Raw genomic sequence first — 12,426 nt, 5'->3', positions numbered from 1 at the left:
GCTTCAGAGTATTTGAAAAAAGATGGCATTTAATTAACAGGGACCTTGAAAATCTTCATTCATGTCGAAAAACTAATTTTTAGATTATTCAAATAAATTTGATGAATCGGCTAAAAAACAAAATAAAAGTTATCGCTAAATCTTAAAAGTAATTGGATTTTGATTAGATCGTATCGACAGTAAAAAGGTTATTGACTACGAAATCTTGAAAGGAAAGGTGAGTCCAAAATTTTGCATTTTTTGGTATATACATATAATTTCACTTATCAAGAGTTTTTTTTTTTTTAGATAAGAAAGGAATGTAATGCTGAACGAAGAATAATTGAAAACATTAGGAAGAGTACTTTGCGGTGGTATGGACATGTGGAGCGAATGGATAGCGAGAGAATGACTAAGAAAATATATGTGGCGAATGTGAGAGGGAAAACAGAACGTGGACGACCGAAAAAGACTTGGCACGATCAGATCAATCAGAACCTAAAATCTGGCGGTGTCAAAAGTCTGCGTAATCGGAGGGCATGTATGACTAGATGTATGGATGTGAAGGAGGCGAGGAGTGTATGTCAGGACAGAAGAGTGTGGCGTTCCATCCTCTCTGCCTACCCCTGCGGGGAAACGGTGTGATGGTAGTAGTAGTAGTAGTAGTAAGAGTTCTTTTTGTTAGTATTATGTGTGTAACCATTCTTTAAAATACATGTATATAATTTAAAATTAATAAGCAGTCAAATCATCAAAATAAAAGAGTAGGGTTTAAGAATGCCTAAAATAAACTTTTCTATTTTGACTTCATTTTTCAATGCGTTCTGCAAGTATGCCCTCTCGATATTAAAATCATGTAATTACTGCCATCTATGAATAAAAACTTTAATTTTTATTATTTTAGGAAGGCAAGTACTTACGTATTTTATTTAAATTTAATGTAATAGCAACACCTTTGTTTATACACTTAACCATAGATAACAATTAAGATGTTTTAACGTTTTCTTTGCCATTATTTTGCCCAAAAATTCATAAAAATAAAAAATGGCTACCGATTGGGGACCCGGAATATGGGAATCGTGGGACAAAACGGGGAAATCAGAATTGTAAGTCAATGAACCAACAATTTTATGTTTAAATTGTACATGTACTTAAATTTGAGTGTTTTGATATCATTCTCCGAAGATATCTGACATTCCGCCTTGTTTGGCGTATATTCGCGTTCATCACGTGTGTTTTGGTAATTTACATTGTAAATATTTGGGCTTATTTTATATATTTTATTTCAGCATGAAGGTTTTTAAATCTTACATAAAAGATCCTGACAAAACTCCTTTACTTAGTAAAACCGGTAAATTAACCGGCATATCCAGAGCGTTGTACGAACTGTTTGTGAAGGGTGTTCGCGGCAACCTCAGGAAAGAGGCTGTTGTCAATACGCTCGGAGAAATCAGCGTAAGTAGAATATACGTGTTTTATTCAATTAGTCTGTAGAGCTGATATTTCTGTTTGAATTTTCAGGGACCCTGTCATAAGACCTTATGTCAATCTTGCGGATAATTAATTTTTCGTAATATTTCTTCAAAGTAAACAAGTTAATGACAACTATTTATTATCATTATTTCGCTTCACTTGCATATTTACGTGAAAATATATTTAATACCCAATGTATGAGAAAGGTTTGATGTTATGTTTTGTTTATTTGAATGATTTTCTCTTCTCTTTCATAATCCCTCAGTATGGCTTTTGCCTATTTGTGAAAACAGGTGAAGTGTAAATTCATATGATTATTTTTAGTTAAAAAATTAGGATCAACACTTAAAATTAGAAATAAAACGTACATGTTTTATTTATTATAACTTAGTTCCCTCTTAGATTTCAATAGTATCATAGCACATTGAGGAAAATGTTTTATTTTAATTTTTTACATGCAACCAATGTAAAGGATGTTGCAATGTTAGATCTTGTAATAGTTTTTTCTGAACTATCATGCCATTGTTTGTGGATGCTCTCAATAGCTGACATTTTAGCTATCATTGCAGGGGGTATTATCAAGCAATGTGTAAAATAATTTCATAATTAATTTTTATCATAATTATCATTTTATTATCATATCGTTAATTATTATCAAAATTAAAATGATATAAACAGAGGTTTTGTCCAAATTTCTATGTTGATAGACAGGATGGCGCAAAATTAATCCCCCTATGGGAAAATGTTATAATTTTTGTAAATGGCATAGTACGTCATCATATTTGACATTTGTGAACAATTTTTTTAATGCCTTATAAGCATCTTTTCTGGGGCCTACCCACGCTTCTGCGTCCTGTTCTAGGCCTCCAGTCAGGCACCTTTTTCGTCCATCTTTATTCAGACATAGGGCGCTTGTCCACTACCCGGAATTTTACTGTCCGGCAGTCCGGTACGCCAGTTTAGCGTGATGGAATTTACGCGCAACGTGTTCACGCACCGATCAAGAGCACCGATCCGAAGAAAGATGGACAAAAGCACAAGCAAATCCAAGCCAATCATCGTTTTAAAACGCTAACTGACAGGCCGGATGGAAAATTCCGTGTAATTCCGTGTAGTGGACAAACGCCCATACATGCTACATGACCTGCCCAGTTCAACTTTTGTTCTCCAATTCTTTGAGCCACATCTGTTACCTTGTTTCAGTTGATAATAATATCAATTTGCTTGCCTTTTATTTCATGATGACCTTGAAAAATATGTTCTCACATTTTTTTTTGTTTTGCAGAATCTTCATACGGATTTGCCTTCTATAATTTTGGACGTTGCCTGCATTATTGACTCGGAAACTTGCTCAGAAACAGCTACAGAAGAAAGAAGCAAATTTTGCTACATCGTAAGGGAAACGGAAAAGTTTATTCCCGACAAATTGTTGAAAGAACGACTAGAAATAGACACCCTTCAGGATGTGGGAACTCTCAAAAACAAGAACTTTTATACCAAGTTTATCAAAATCAAAACTAAACTTTAGTAAGTACATATATATAAAATATACATATACATTAAAAAAATACACAATACTAAAATAGAATATTTTATTTTGTTTTATAATCTTGTTCTTCAAGTTTTAATTTATACCAGAAGATGAAAACATCTGTCGTTTTCGAAACTAGTCGTAAATAAAATAAAACTCATTAAAGTGGTATATTCAAGTGTTTAATTTTAATAAAATAATCTTGTTCTTCGTTTTATTTGTTAATTATAACTTTGTTGTTTTATTTATTTGTTAAAAACTATATATATTTAAATACACACATTCATTTTTTGTGGTGGCATTTGTCTTACCTTACGGATGTGGACGAAAATGATAAACTAATTTTACAATATCAATCAACTCTTGATCGTTTACCCATTCCTTTACCTTGCCTTTGTTCCAAATTTTTAACATTGGTTTAATTTATTTTCTAGTTACAAGCAGCGCAAGTTCAACCTGTTTAGGGAAGAGAGTGAAGGATATGCCAAGTTGATAGTGGAATTGAATCAAGAAATTTCAGGAAAGATTGACTCCAAAAGTATTCTAGAAATAATCAAGTCATTAATAGGCAAGTATATGAAGACATCCTTTATTTGCAAGTTTTCTGACTCCATACTCTCCTAGTACTCCATAGTCCGCCTCCGTAGTGTAATGGTCAGCACGGTCGGCTACCGTACTGGAGGTCCCGGGTTCGATTCCCAGGGAGGGTCAAATAAATATAAGTGATTTTTTCACTGTAATATTTATTCAATATTACCCTGGACTGGTATCTGAAGCGGAGGGCTGATCACCTTTCATTCGTGTTAATGATCAAAATAACACTGCGTTTATATGATGCAGTGCCCTATGCACCATTGAGTGAGGATAAGGGTTTGAATGAATAATATAGTGGTTATCGCGTTAGGGTGCTGGAGGTCCTAGGCTCAATTCTCAAGAGGTCAAAATTAATTAAGAATCACTAATATTTATTTAATCACGGGACTTGTTTCAATGTACCTAAATAAATTTTTTTTATGGAATTAATTTACTTTATGTGTCACATACAACTTTTCAGTTTTATAACAATCCCACAGCTGTGTTCACAAATATAGCATACAATTTTGTTTGCCCTACAAACACAGACAAAAATAACAATAATAAAATATAGTCAAACTTCATAATGTATGTTGGCGTGTGTTATTTCATAATTGAATCACAATTTCAATAATAATTATTATGATTTTGATTCCAATGTGTCCATAAATATAGCATACGATTTTCTTTGCCCTACAAATACAGACAAAAATAGCAATATTAAAATATATTCAAACTTCGAAATGTATGTTGGCCTGTGTTATTTCATAATTAAAACATAATTTTCGTAATAATTATTATGATTTTAATTCCAATATTATTTTTTATTTATTTCTGTCATTGGTAGAGAGCGGGAGACGTTTATAAGCGTTCTATTTACTTACTTTTAGTAAAAGTAGAGTGCAAGAAATGCTAAAAAACATTGTACATATCGGAATTGAATTCCCATTAACTTGTGATTAGTATACTGAGGGTCGGGCGGCAGACTGGCCGAGTATAATTTCATTAATTGATTCGGCAGTCGCTTTGTGATAAAATCTATCCATTTTTAATTTTAGTTTTACTTAGTAATAGAAACTTTACCAAGAAATAGTGATATTTACTAAGTAAATCTTAAATTGAGTATAATTAGGGTCGGGGTTGATTAAAAAAACCGCCCGACAACAATGCGTGTTAAGAAATAGTGGTTTTTTCCAAGTAAAATTTAAATTATAAATAAAGCACTTATTTTTTACCACTTGAGATTATATTTTAACTAGTCTTAGAAGCTACACGGCTGTCCAAACTCAAAACACAGTAAGGGACATTTTTTTTGTAGTAGGTTTTTTTTGCATTTTTGTACTAAGTAGATTCTACTTAGTCAAAAAATGCAAAAAAAAATGTACTACATAAAAAATGTCCCTTACTGTGTTTTAAGTTTGGACAGCCGTACAGATGGTTCCATCTACGGATTTGAATATAAACCTTGTTGTATATTCAAACATGCGCTTCCGAAACTAGTTATTAAAATATAATACTCAAGTGGTAAACAAGTGTTTTATCTATGTATAATTTAATTAGTCTTTCTATAAAGTGAATGCCGAAACAATAAATAACACAAATGAAATTTTCATTTGAAATGTCCATAGTCCATTTGATTGAATGATTTGCGGGTCGTCTGTCCCTCAGGATGTTTCAACCTGGATCCGAACCGCGTGCTGGACATAATCCTGGAGTCGTTTGAGTCCCGGCCGGAGCAGGAGGAGCTGTTCATCCCGCTGGTGCGCTCGTACATGGGCGACGCGCGCATCATCTGCGAGGTGCTCGGCTTCAAGCTGGCCGGCCACGCCGAGGACCCGGCCGGCGCCCCCGCGGGGCTCTACACCGTGCTCGCCCTGCTGCTGCAGCACTCCCTCATCGCCCTGGACGACATCTACCAGTGGGTGAGTGGCAAACTCTATTCCAATATTTTTTATTTTATTTAAATGTGTACATTAATTTAAATCACAATTTTTACATATTTAGAACTTTTTTTTTGCAGAGACCCACCAAGCCACCTTGTGTCTTGTCGGTGGAGTTATTTTTTAATACATTTTTAATTGTTTTTAACGATTTTAACCTCATATACACACAAAAAGAGAAAAAAATTAAGAAAATAAACATTTTACAATTTTCATAAAATGAACTCTTGATCATTTACCCATTCCTTTATTTTGCCTTTGTTCCATATTTTATTTTGACCTCTAACATCCGTCGGCAACAAATTAAAAATGTTCGGAACGATATATTGCAGTGTTTGACTCCCATATTTACTGTTAATTCTTGGGACTATCAAACCTTCGTTGTGTGTAAATCGTGTATCATGGTCGTAAATATATATATGGTATTCAAAAAATATGCAAAAACTTAGACAAACATCATAAAGAAGGATATTTATACTTCTTAAAAATAAAAATGAAAACTATTAATTTCTTCTTTAGCCCTCTGTCCTACACTGCTGGATATAGGGCTCTTCCGTATCCTTCCATTTTTTTGGCCGGTTGCTGCTTGCAGCTAGTTTTTACTCCCCACAGCGACTTTGTCATAAGACCATCTTTTTTGAAGTCTTCTGACCCATCTTTTATTCTCCCAAGGTCTCCATCTTTAAATTTTGGGCGTCCACCTCATGGGGTCTTGTTTCGCAATATGTCCTGCCCATTGCCACTTTATTATTATTATTAAACCATATCCGCTCCCTAGGAGCATATGGAGTTCACAAACTGTCTCCAGGCTTTTCTGTCAGCTGCCAGCTCCCTTCAGTCCTTCAAGTCAGATCCGCGTCCCGAAGTTCTGACGAGAACTGCCGACGAATTGTCAGTAGTGGTCGTCCTGGGCGACGCGAACCTGATGCCTTGTAAAAGAGGCAAGCCTGATTAAGGCTCTCAGGAGGCATGCGGAGTACATGGCCAAGCCAACTGAATCGCCTTTTCTTGACGACAGTTGTGACCAAGATTTGCTGCTTCCTACGCCTTATCTCTTCATTCCTCACAAAGTCAAACCACCGCATGCCACTTTAGTCTTGTTTAAATTTAAGAATCTAAAATGATGAACGAATGGTCTTGCTTTCATACAGTAGATTATCAAGTTAACATCGCATCGATTCGTTGTGGTGTCCTTTGTACCATCTGGGTCTTAATTTGGGCCCATAGAATAACAATGGATAAACAGAGACACTGCAAACAATAAATGTTTGTATTTTTTCTATGAATCTGTTTCGTTTTGTTTCAGCTTAAACCAAATGATTCTGTGATCTGGAAAGAGTGCGAGAAGGAGATGAAAGATGCCCAAGAGTATGTGAGGAAAATGTCCATCATCTGTACCAACAAGCAACCAGGAGAAGAAGAGAAAGAACTTAAGGAAACTCCGCAGGTATTTGCAAAATTTTCTCTTTATTCCTAAGTTAATGCATTAACATCATCAAAAAATTAAAATGTGTAGTAAATGGTTCAAGAAGAAAAGTCTTTCATTTATTAGGCTGCAAAAATTCATATTCCAGGGTCGAACCAGGTTTTTTCGGAATTTTGGCATGTTTTGCTAAAAAGTTACTTATATTGTCTTAGTTCATGTCTGCTTCTTAGGATTATTGCTCAAGGATTCCACAGTCTTCTGGCCTTCCTTTAAGCCTTCTCAAGGCCATATTGGTTGCCTATGAATTGTTATCAGTGACTATTCTAAGTCACCTTTTTTTATGACTCTTGAGTCAGCTGAATCTCTTTTTCTCGGTAACAGTTGTTTGCTGCATTATTTGCCTCGTTATCATTCCCTTGCAAAAGTAAATATAGAAATATGTTGAAACATTATTCTCAGGCAGTTTTTTCATCAACCCCTGCTCTAATTGTACTCAGTCTGCTGCGCAACCCTCAGTATGCTAATCACAAGTAATCGCAAATCCAATTCCGACCTGTAATGTTTTTTGTCGTCTCTCGCGCTTCACCAAAAATAAGCAAATAGAACGCTTGTAAGCGTCTCCCGCTCTCTGCCAACAGTGTGTAATAGACGCTTTTAACCTGTTAACCTGGGAGTTCACTTTCTAATTACGCAATATACAACGGGCGCAAACTATTTTACTAGGACGTGTCAGTACGTCGCACCTGGTGTACATGATTTTATGAATTTTATTCATGCTAATAAATTAAAAGACTATGAAATATATATTTTTTTTATACTTAAATATAAATCACAAAGGAAAATAGAAAATTACAAACAAATAGAAAATAATTAATGTCGAAACATGTATTGAAGACTAAGTACCCTTGTTGTTGGAAAATATAGGTCCCGCCCGTTCCAGGGCGCAACATATATTTACAAGACATATTCATTTGTACTACCTGTACCTGTATGTGTATTTGATTACGCATTTTTATCGATTATTGCGCGGTATGATCGATAATCCTGAAATTATCCGTAACATTGGTCTGCATGTTCCCGATAGTTACCTAAGACAGCGTCGACATAGATTGTTTCACATTCCTATACACAGGACCAATCTGCCGATGGTTATGCCTGTAGGAAAAGCCACCGCTACGTTGAACAATATCTCATTGGATATTGATCTGTTCCATGTGTCTAAAGGAGTTTTCCGAAGCGGGAATCTTCTACACCTTTAGCAATAGTTCTTGCACATATTTTATTTTTTATGTATTTTTAATGTATACAATTTAATTTTTTTTTTATAGTTTGTAATGTATATATTTATTGAAATGAATAAATAAATTGAAATTAAAAATAAATAAATACCCGATATTGTTTACATTTGACGTATTTATACGTCCCGCCCGGTTACTAGTTTAGTGTTTCCCGCAAACAATGTTAACAACAATGAGAACTTTCAGGAGCGGAACATTGTCTCCCCGGAGCCGACCAACCAGAAGCTGCAGCTGGGCGCGGCGCTGCTCCGCGTGGGGTGCTGGAGCGGGTTCAGCGCGCTGTCGGCCCGCCTGCCCGACTACCGGGCCTCCGCGCACCCTCCCGCCACCAAGGCGCTGTGCCGCATGCTCCATGCCACCATCCACCCCCTATACATACAGTAAGACTAGGCCACCATCCATCCCCTATATATACTCAGCAGTCTCGCCTTCCAAATGCCTTTGTCTTTTGATTTGAATTATTTTAGATATCAATATTGTTTTCTCTGTCCCATTGTGCGGGGTTGTGGTCCTGTGGTTAGTGTCGCGGACTGTTGAGATAAGAGTTTCTCGGTTCGAACCCACTCTACCGCAATTTGATACCTATTTATAATAATGAGCCACTTAGGCTCACAGAAATAAAATGAAATTGTTATATAACAGAAATAAAAAGAATTTTTATATATAATAAAAACACAAATATTTTTCATTTAAAAAAAAAATTAAATTATTAACACACTTCGGATGGGAAAGGTATTTCTACCCGTTCGGTCAATTCATGCTTAAGGACGGAAAGGATATTTTTACCTTCTGCGCCGGCCTTATTTCAAAGGCAGAAAAGAAGGAATTATCCAAATTTTTAACATGAATATTATAAACCAATCTCTTTGTTAATGTGTTAACTATATGTAAATAATTATCAAATCCCATCGCCAGCAGTCCGCAGGCGTAAAAAATACCTGTCTGAAATATGTTAATTGGATGTACTTGTGCAGGTATTGTCCTATTGCGCCAAAGATAAAGTCCAAGCCAGTTCAGCCGTTGAGTAACAAGCTGGCCGTTCCGCAAGCGCAGAAACTGGAGGACCTTCGGGACGTGGTGGTTCCGGCGCTCGCCAACCTGGGTCCAGCCCTGCACACCGATCCCGTACTCATGTACAAGGTATGGAAGTTGCCAATGTCTTAACTTCGATTCAACTTAGATTACGATTATCTCTTTCACTTAGTATGGAAACAGACTAGCAGTTCAAAGAGGTTGGGGTCAGGTGGTTGAGCAATTTTCAAGTTCAATACTCTAAAAATCTCATTCGCGCACACTGGCGTTTTGTGTAGTCTAATTGAATAACTGCTGTTCGTTACAATTTGGGTCCTACTTGGGACCAAAGACTATTTTATTGGTGATGCGATTTTTAAACCTTTAAAAAAATATATTTGGCAGTCACCCAGTGAAAGGATGTTTCTGCCAGTGTCAATTATTATTATAATTATGTTTTTTTTTTTAAATATAATAAATAACTCCTAAATGCAGAAAATCAAGATTTGTGAACATAAGTATTTGGACACATTCGAAATGTCAGATTATAAGCTGCATAAAATTAATAATCATGTTTTCAGTCGTTTCCCAGTATGTAGAAATAATCCGGGGATCGGAACTTGCACACCCAAAAAGGGTCTCTGCTAAATAAAAGCTTTCTCAATCCAACATAAATGGCTCTTGCGAATATGTATTCATATGTACAACGTCATGAGATTAATGATATATGTAGGAGTACAAAAACCATAGTAGTGTGGTTGTCAATCATAAGTAGAATGGTGTGTAAAATGATCACTTAACCAGCCTATGACAGGTCATAAGCCCTGTAAACACCCAGACTTCCATATTCTTCTTCATGTATGTTGAGATGTAAAAAAATAACTCCTAGGCGGAGAAAACTCAGATTTTTTAAGAAGTATTCGGATACACTTAAAATGTTGTAACAACACACTAAGGACTGGAAAGGTATGCCCGTTTGGTCGATTGATGCTTTAGGACGGGAAGAGTATTTTTACCTTGTGCGCCGGCCTCATTTCAAAGTCAGAAAAGAAGGAATTACACATTTAATGTTTTTATATGAATATTATATACCACTCTCTTTTTTAACCTTTTAACTGCCGGCAGGTACATGTATGGCGGTACCCAGCGCGCCGCAAATTTTACCACAAAAATAAAACCTTCTAAACATATTGTTATTGAAAGTGTAATAACGTTTATTTATAAAACTTACCAAATAAAAGAAGAGCGCGCCTGTACGAGACGTCTTCCGTCCGCACAAGACTGTATAAATTCTGGTCTCCTCTGCGGCGCAAGAAGGGGCAAGTCCCGGCGGTTTGGCGGTGGCGTAAATACCGCTTGATGACGCGATGGCCGCAACCGCTGTACCCAGTTGTAAGCTGGGTACAAAGCGCTGCACCGACAAGTCAACCTCTATAGCCCTGAAAAGGGCTTTCCGAAACAGGTCCGTGAATCGGTGCAAAGAGGCGAAGCGGTTCAGGCTGGCGGCGCGGCGAGGTTTCAGAGATCGGGAGCGGAGGAGTAATAACAAGTTTCGGTGTTAGAACTGAACTGCTTTATTGTCGCAAAATGCGCCCTCTATATACCCGGCCGTGATCGCGTACCGCCCGACAGTGGGAAAGTACAGCCAATCAGCGGCCGGGGGAAAGAGACAGCCATATCTCTGTCTCTCTCTTAGAGGCACCGGACGGGCTACATTTCTGTACCGTACCGGTGCCTTTACAACAAAGAATTATATTTTAACTATTAACTATTTTCCTAAAAGTAACTTAACCTAGCCTAGAGCTTAATTCTCCTCGGTATGGGCAAAGACCACCCCCGAAAGCGACACATTATAGTCTTTATTGAGGGGGCAGTACATTGCGTACACATACCGAGGTCCCTAAGCTAATTAAATATACACAAAATCCCTTCTTCGGGCCGCAGTGTGGCGGGCAGTTGTCTCGCCCGCCGCGCGCCCAGAGTTCCTTTTCTGGGCCGCTGCACGGGGTACGCGATGACGTCGCTTACATATACACAAAATCCCTTCTTCGGGCCGCAGTGTGGCGGGCAACCGTCTCGCCCGCCGCGCGCCCAGAGTTCCTTTTCTGGGCCGCTGCACGGGGTACGCGATGACGTCGCTTACAGCGCCAGTCAACAGTCATTTATCCATAGTCATAAAATTAATTGTTCATGGTGGAGGGTCGTCACAAAATTTGTCATAGAAAATATGAAAACTAAATTATGTCAAAAGTAATTGTTTATGTTAGTTAAATATTAAAAGTATACACACACACACACTATGATTTAAAAAAATTAAAAATCATCAGAATCGACACTAAAATCTCTGTCATCAGATTAGGCAGTGACGGCAACTCGGGGATTATTGGACAACCCTGAGCGCCATCAGTTGTTCCGACGACAAAGCTCTCTTTAATTTACGTTTAAAGTGGTATAAACAAATTCTGTTTCAATTCTAAGTATGCAAAGATATTCTCAATAGATGTCACTATGTGTTCAATATATTTGTACATTTTAAATAATTGATCTTCTTTAGTAAAAGCCCATTTAAAACGGCGTGTCTTAAGAAGTAATTTTTGTATGAGCGGCGCTCCATTCACAGAAAATTATGTGTCTTAAGACGCTTTTGGTAGTTAACCGGTTAAGGTCTTAACTATATGTACATAATCATCAAATCCCGTCGTCAGCGGTCCGAAGGCGTAAAAAAAATACCCATCTGAAATGTTTTAATTATTTATCTGTCCAGATTGTCCGACTCTGTCGCTCTGCCCGCTCGGTTGCCGGAGATCCACTGCGACTAGAAGTGCTCTCAATCCTGGACAGTGCCGTCCTGCCGGCTCTGTCCTACATGGACTGCAACTGCTGCATGGCCGAGGAGGTGTACAGTCTCCTCAAACTCTACACCTACCAGTTCAGGTAGCGTTTATCTACTGTCTTAACCTATACAGCCGGCCCTCGACTTTCACATATAATTGGTTCCTGAAAATATGTGCGAAAGTAGTGTATCATGTATTAAAAAAACACCATTTGATTATCTTCAGTTTTGTATTTATTTATCAATGGCATACGTAAACAGGACAATTACTCACAAATGATAGCTGACATCAAGGGGACCTGACGTGACACAAACAGAAAAAGGTGCATATGTACATAATCGAATAACAAAACAAATTAGGA

General features: G+C 37.2%; 1 protein-coding gene across 1 annotated transcript in view; it reads left to right on the top strand.

Moving 5' to 3' along the window:
* Window positions 1-970: 970 nt before the first annotated feature.
* The window catches only part of tho2 (THO complex subunit 2-like protein), a 46,345-nt gene continuing 34,889 nt past the window's right edge, over window positions 971-12,426 (top strand). Inside the window, exons 1-9 of the mRNA XM_088277694.1 lie at window positions 971-1,085; window positions 1,269-1,434; window positions 2,738-2,979; window positions 3,418-3,551; window positions 5,225-5,478; window positions 6,803-6,943; window positions 8,407-8,600; window positions 9,195-9,360; window positions 11,996-12,165. Coding sequence (XP_088133820.1) covers window positions 1,024-1,085; window positions 1,269-1,434; window positions 2,738-2,979; window positions 3,418-3,551; window positions 5,225-5,478; window positions 6,803-6,943; window positions 8,407-8,600; window positions 9,195-9,360; window positions 11,996-12,165 — 1,529 coding nt within the window. The 5' untranslated portion in view covers window positions 971-1,023. The remainder of the gene's footprint in view (window positions 1,086-1,268; window positions 1,435-2,737; window positions 2,980-3,417; window positions 3,552-5,224; window positions 5,479-6,802; window positions 6,944-8,406; window positions 8,601-9,194; window positions 9,361-11,995; window positions 12,166-12,426) is intronic.

The sequence above is a fragment of the Brachycentrus maculatus genome, unplaced genomic scaffold (genome assembly GCF_059751285.1).
Source record: "Brachycentrus maculatus isolate JH-2025_06_01 unplaced genomic scaffold, ASM5975128v1 h1tg000049l, whole genome shotgun sequence".
Taxonomy (NCBI): domain Eukaryota; kingdom Metazoa; phylum Arthropoda; class Insecta; order Trichoptera; family Brachycentridae; genus Brachycentrus; species Brachycentrus maculatus.
Note: the sequence above shows the minus strand (reverse complement) of the source record. Positions and strands in the feature narration are given on the sequence as shown.